Source organism: Oryx dammah, unplaced genomic scaffold (genome assembly GCF_014754425.2).
Source record: "Oryx dammah isolate SB20612 unplaced genomic scaffold, SCBI_Odam_1.1 HiC_scaffold_8, whole genome shotgun sequence".
Taxonomy (NCBI): Eukaryota; Metazoa; Chordata; class Mammalia; order Artiodactyla; family Bovidae; genus Oryx; species Oryx dammah.
Window position 1 is genome coordinate 6,664,041 of NW_024070192.1, and position 6,924 is coordinate 6,670,964.

Genomic DNA, 6,924 nt, shown 5'->3' on the forward strand with positions numbered 1-6,924 from the left:
AACACAGAGGGCTGGTCTCTCTGAACCTTCTCTGGTCCTATAAGGTGGATGGGGTAGCTGCTATGATTTCCAATGTCCCGATCAGAGAGGTTGCTTGGCTTCCCTAGGTCACACAGCAATGAGAGGCAAGAGTGTAATGGAGCCCAGGACAGCTCGGCAACCAACAAGAACCCTGTCTCCCTCCCCAGCCCCTACTGAGGCTCCACCCATGGCCACTCCAGAGGCTCAGGCAACTGGAGAGGCTCCGGCCAAGGAGAACCAAGTGGCCTTGGGGTCCGAGTGGACCAGGGCCCCCGCCTCGCCGGTCGAGAGGTCCTGGCTGGTGAGGCACTTCTCACTGCTGCTGCGGCGGGACCGGCAGGCCCAGAAGGCCGGGCAACTCTTCTCGGGGCTCCTGGCGCTCAACGTGGTGCTCCTGGGCGGAGCCTTCATCTGCAGCATGGTCTTCAACAACGTGGCCGTCACGCTGGGGGACGTGTGGATCCTGCTGGCCGCACTGAAGGTCCTGTCCGCCCTCTGGCTCCTCTACTACACTGCAGGGACCACCCGGCGGCCGCACGCCGTGCTCCACCGGGACCCGCATGCGGGGCCCGTGTGGGTGCGGGGTGAGTGTCCGGGCACCCGGAGCGGGGGTGGGGGGTGTAGGTGGGTGCAGAGGCCGGGGGAGGGACGGTCCCCACTCCGGGAGGTGCCAATGGCCCCCACCCGCTGCCCGGCCAGGTTCCCTGGTGCTCTTCGGCAGCTGCACCGTCTGCCTCAACGTCTTCCGCGTGGGCTACGACATGAGCCACATCCGCTGCAAGTCGCAGCTGGAGCTGGTCTTCCCCGCCATCGAGGTCATCTTCATCAGCGTCCAGGTGACTGGCCTTGCCCACCCCCACTCCGCACCCTATGCCTAGAAACAGCCACATCAGCAAACGTCTACACGGCCCAGAGGAGGTGCCCACACACACCACGCCCACCCGCCACCCCGACATGCCCCCTGTGCCCACACCCACGCCACCCAGGAGTATCAGCATCAGCGCTGCTCACGGAGTCTCTGAAAGGCAGACACCTGTTGATACATCTGCCAGTACATACCTAAATCTACACCCCCACCTGGGTATACAGAGCTTTTTTTTTTTTAAATACAATTTATTTTTTATTTGGTTGTGTGGCATGTGGGATCTTAGTTCCCTGACCACAAAGGGAACAGGTGCCCAGTGCAGTGAAAGTAGAGTCTTAACCACCGGACCACAAGGGAAGTCCACAGAGCTACTCTTCTTTTTTAATAATCTTATTTGTTTCGGCTGTGCGGGTCTTCGTTACTGCAGGGGCTTTCCTCAGCTACAGGGAGCAGGGGCTTCTCTCCAGCTGCGGTGGCTGGGCTTCTCTTGTGGGGCACGGACTCTAGGGCATGTGGGCTTCAGTAGTTGCAGCTCCCGGGCTCTAGAGCGCAGTCTCAGGAGCTGGGGTGCACCGGCTTAGCTGCTCCAAGGCATGTGGGATCTGCCCAGATCGGGGATTAAAACCAGAGTCTCCTGCCCTGGCAGGCAGATTCTTTACCACTGAGCCACCAGGGAGGCCCAGGTGTTCCCATTTTAGAGACGAGGAGACTGAGGCTCAGAGATGTTTTGCCACTGGTCCAAGACCACACAGCAAGGAAACAGTGGAGCCAGGAATCCAGGCCAGGTGTCCTCACCGTCTTCTTCCACTGTAAATACACACGAGCCACTGGTGCACACACACCATGAACCCACCACCCACCTCCACCCCAACCCTTCGGGCTCAGAGCCTGTTCTCTTTCAGACCTGGGTGCTCTGGAAACACTGTAAGGACTGCGTTCAGATCCAGACCAACTTCACTAGGTGAGATGTGGGCCCCTTCTCTCCTTGTAACAACTCCTGGGACACCCCCATCCCCCACCCACGCCAGCCCTCCACAGCTTCCCTGGGCAGGGTGGCCCTGGGACTATGGACTGGTTGGGTCCCAGTGAGCCCCTAGGGCCACCCCCCCTGAAGTTCTGACAGCAGGTCGGATCTGGCTTTGGGTGAGAGCAGTCCCCCCAAAGGCAGTGATGGTGAAGCGCGGTACCCAGGGCGCTGGCCAGGCTGTGTGGGCAGAGTGTAGCACTCCCTCCAGGTGTGGCCTAATGCTGACGCTGGCCACGAATCTGCTGCTGTGGCTTCTGGCCGTCTCCAACGACTCCATGCACCATGAGATCGAGGCTGAGCTCAGTGCCCTCATGAAAAAGCTCTCAGGTAAGAGGAGACGGCAACCTCCCCATCTCTGAATGTGCACACACACACGCATACATTCGCTTCCGCAAACGGGTGAGGCTTGGTGACTCTGTACAGTTGGGAGCAAGCTCTAGAGTCCAGATCAAGACTCAACAAAAACACTGTTGCCAGGGGTACTGACTTTTGCCTGCATTCTGGGCCTGCCCCACCAGGTTCTAACGCTCCACAAGCCCTCTCCGGGCACCATCTTGCTATCACTGAGCTAGCCACTAATCCACCGATAAGTCCAGGTAATCCCTACACCCCTGGTATCTTCATTGTACTTGCAAGAAACTGAGAAGCCTCTACAACTGAAAGGAATGTCTTCCTAACACACTTGTAGGCCCCCGGACTATCAGATATCAGGAGGAACAAGATGTTTCTGGGCAGAAAGAACGCCCTGGATTCTCCCATGTACGCAGTACCCCACGTATACGGGGTGCGCTTAGAGGCCATGTCCTACATGGGAAGGAGCATTGCTGTCTGTGGGATTCAGCCACACCTGTGTGTATACAACCCCCCTCCCAGGTGCCAACGCTGTGTTGACTTGTGTACAGCCACGCCTTCTCAGCACACTCATGCACTCACACACCCATTGCATAAATCTTGGCACGCCTGGATACTGTGGCATTCTTTATGCTCCAGATCCATTCCTCAGAAGAGCTATGCAAAGAGAATTTTTGGCAAGTGACATCACGCATTTTTTTATTATTAAACAATTCAGACATCTAGATGAGTAGAACAGGACATACCCATAACCTAGATGTAATCATTTTTAACACTTTGCCGTATTTATTCCAATATTTTTGATGAGTTACTTATCTTATAGAAATCCTGTCATTTCATCTCAAAACATTTCAGTATGCAAGCCTTTAAAATAACATATTTCCCTACATTAGCAAAATGCTATTATAATCGCTAACTTCCTTAACATCATCCGCATCCCCATTTATATGGATAAATCTATATTTGACTTTGTCCAATCAGCCTAAGAAATGTCATTTACAGATGGTTTGTTCAAACATGCAATACACTTGGTGGCTCAGTTAAGTCTCTTTTTCCCTAATGACATTGAGGTTGGTCAGGTTGCTTCCTCATGGTGGCATTTGACTTGTTCCCCTCTTCCCTGCTTTTCCTAGAAATGGGAAGTGTGGACTGAAGTGTTGATTAGATTCAGGGGGAGCATTCTGGGCACCAGCATTCCACCGGGGATGCTGTGTCTTTGCAGGGCACCTCATCACAGGAAAGATGTCTGATCACCGCACGGTGGATGCTGTTGGCCGACCAGGTGTAGCAGCCAGAGCATCTCAGTGCAAAGTTACAGACCTCCCCTTGTGCTCAGCAAGTCATCCGTAGAGCTCTGGCCCTGAAGACATCACATGTCAAATGCTTTATCTAAGCTTGGCCCCTGAGGTCTAGAATCCTTTTGTCAAGAAATGATCATCCTGGGGACTCCCCTGGAGGTCCACTGGTTAAGACTCCATGCTTCCCCTGCAGGGGGCATGGGGTTCGATCCCTGGTTGGGGAGTTAAGGTTCCACAAAAAAAATAAATAAATAGAAATGAGCACCCTGTTATTTCTGCTCTATGTGTGTGTGTGTGTGTGTTGTCGCGCTGGGCCTTTGTTGCTTTGTGAGGGCTTTCTCTGGTTGCTGCGAGAGCGGGTTTCTCCTCGCAGTGGCTTCTCTTGTGGCACACGCAGGCTCAGTAGTTGTGGTGCATGACCTTAGGTGTTCCGAGGCACGTGGAATCTCCCCATACCAGGGACAAAACCTGTGTCCCCTGCATTGGCAAGCAGATTCTTACGTGCAGCGCCACCACCCATTCTGTGATTTCCGACTTCCCTCTCTGGGCCTCAGTTTCCACATCTGTAAAATGGGTGGCTGGGTCTCTTCCACCTCGGCCACACTCCAGGAGGTGAACAGGATTGATTCGTGCCTCTGGTTTCCCCTGAGCAAGGCCCATCTGAACCTCTGTCCCTTCCCGCCCTGCCCCCTCCCAGGCAACGGCACCAACACCTGTCTGTGCCTCAACGTCACCATGTGCGAGGTCTTCCGGAAGGGTTACCTGATGCTCTACCCCTTCAGCACCGAGTACTGCCTCATCTGCTGCGCCGTGCTCTTCGTCATGTGGAGGAACGTGGGCCGCCACCTGGCACCCGCCGCGGGCGCCCCCCCCCAGCGCCCCATCCTTCCACCTGCATGGGGCCATCTTCGGGCCACTGCTGGGCCTGCTGGTGCTGGTGGCAGGCGTGTGCGTCTTTGTGCTCTTCCAGATCCAAGCAAGTGGCCCGGCCATCGCGCGCGAGTACTTCACCGTCTACTATGCCTTCTACGTGGCCGCGCTGCCCGCTATGAGCCTGGCTTGCCTGGCTGGCACGGCCATCCACAGGCTGGAGGAGCGAGAGCTGGACACGCTCAAGAACCCCACCCGCAGCCTGGACGTGGTGCTACTGATGGGTGCGGCGCTGGGCCAGATGGGCATCTCCTACTTCTCCATCGTGGCTATTGTGGCCACCCATCCCCACCAGCTGCTCAACTGCCTCATCCTGGCCTACTCGCTGCTACTCATCCTCCAGCATATGGCCCAGAACCTGTTCATCATCGAGGGCCTGCACCGCCGCCCGCTCTGGGAGGTGACTCCCGAGAGCCTGGCCGGGAAGTGGGAGGCCGAGCCGCCCCGCAGGGGCTCCCTGCTGGAGCTGGGCCAGGACCTGCGGCGGGCCTCGCTGGCCTACATCCACTCTTATAGCCACCTCAACTGGAAGCGGCGAGCCCTCAAGGAGATCTCACTCTTCCTCATCCTCTGCAATATCACAGTGAGTGCTGGGGCGGGAGACGTGGGGGGTGGAGCTGGTGAGATAGCCCCAGAGAGCCTCATTCAGGAAGGAATGGATCAAGGTGCATTCACTGCACGTCGACAGTCCCCAGGGCGACTGGCTTGTTCTCTGATTGCCAAGGACACAGGCCTCTTTCCAATGAGCTCGATGCTGCTTGAGAGTGCCCCCCAGCTCCCTGCAAGGTACCTGGCATGGATGAAGGTGCCAAGCCTGTAGCTAAGTGCTCTTTATAAACATGTATGTAGGATTTCTCTCTAGGGGAGCTTACTGCTTAGTTGGGGACACACAGGGGGACCAGTTAGAGTTATCAAATATTTAATTGTCCCCTGAATTCAGTCAAAGGAAGAGATCAGAAAATGCCTGTATTTCTACAGAACCTCTAGGGGAAGGTCTTAACAGTAACACTCAATACCTGGTGGCTGCTAAGTCTCAAATCCACCTTTCCGTGCACCTCGCTGAATCATCACCCTAACACGTGAAGCAGGCACTATTGCTGTCCCCATTTAACAGATGAGCAGACTGAGGCTTAGGCTGTTTGACCTGCCCATATTCCCAGAGTCTGCAAGGGGCAGTCCCGGGACGACTCCAGGTTGTTTGAGCCCATGCTGCTACTGGCTGTGCTGGCAATGCCTCCGATGGCAAAACCTCTGGTCCAGGCAGAACATAAGTAATAAATTGGCCCTAAAGGGAGGTAGGAGCTCAAAGAAGCAAATGTGGACCCAAGTGTCCAAGGAAGGCTTTGTGAAAGTTTGGCCTGGGCCTTGAGAAATGGGCAAAATTTGGACAGGAGGCAGGGTCGGAGTGGAGTGGGCAGAGAGTCATGACAGCGGAAGAATGGACCCAGAGCAGAAAAGAGGGATGGAGATCGAGGCCAAGGGGACCCCGCTTGATGGAGCAGGTTATCCCGTGGGAGTGGCAGCCGAGGGTCTCAGCTGGAACTCAGGCTGGCTAGCCCCAGGCAAGCTGAGGAGGGGGCTCAAGGCCTTGAAGGGGAGGGAAATATAAGGGCAGAGGGGCTGGCTCTGACATCCTGAGGAGGAGGAGGCGTGGAGGGGGCGCAGGTTCGGGAGGCCTGCTTCCCCTGAGCCAAGGGCCGTGGGGGATGGGAGAACTCCCTGCCTCACTAGCACCCTCCTTTCCTTCCCAGCTCTGGATGATGCCTGCTTTCGGCATCCACCCGGAGTTTGAGAACGGGCTGGAAAAGGACTTCTATGGCTACCGGACGTGGTTCACCATCGTCAACTTTGGCCTGCCTCTGGGGGTCTTCTACCGCATGCATTCTGTGGGGGGGTTGGTGGAGGTCTACCTGGGGGCCTGAGGGCACCCAAGGAACCCATGCCCTGCAGACCCCCGAAGTGCCAGGGCCGGGGAGAATGTCACCCAGATGCCCCATTCCAGGGGCACCTAGACCAACCTGGCATCCCCAAAGCCTGCTCTGCCCTGGAACCTCACTGGGGGGTGGTGTCACTGTCTCCAGGCCCAGACCGAGGGCGGGGTCTGGACACTGAGCTGCTAAAGCCCACACCCAGGACGGAGCACGAGCCTGCCCCCTGCTCCCCACCGCAGTCAGCGCAGCCCAGGAGGAAGCCCTCCCTCACAGCTACCCTCTGGGACAGCCCTGCGCTGGGAGTTTGGGAAGGCACAGCCCCTCCCCAGCCAGGCCTGGGGGCTCGGCCTCCTGCCTGGCCCAAGCTCGGCCCAGGACATCTGGAAGCTCGCGGCTCGGCAGGCCGCACTGCCCTTGTCTCCCCACACGCCCTGTCTCCTAATGAGCTCCTTAATTAGCTGCCAGGCAGGGTTCAACAGCCCTCTCTCCCGCTGCCATAAA

General features: G+C 56.9%; 1 protein-coding gene across 1 annotated transcript; it reads left to right on the plus strand.

Moving 5' to 3' along the window:
* OTOP3 (otopetrin 3) lies at positions 1-6,686 on the plus strand. Its single transcript, XM_040244506.1, is given in 7 exon segments — positions 1-605; positions 721-857; positions 1,789-1,847; positions 2,122-2,240; positions 4,260-4,428; positions 4,430-5,075; positions 6,244-6,686. Coding segments are annotated over 7 exon segments (1,788 nt in total). The 5' UTR covers positions 1-118; the 3' UTR covers positions 6,415-6,686.
* Positions 6,687-6,924: the final 238 nt, after the last annotated feature.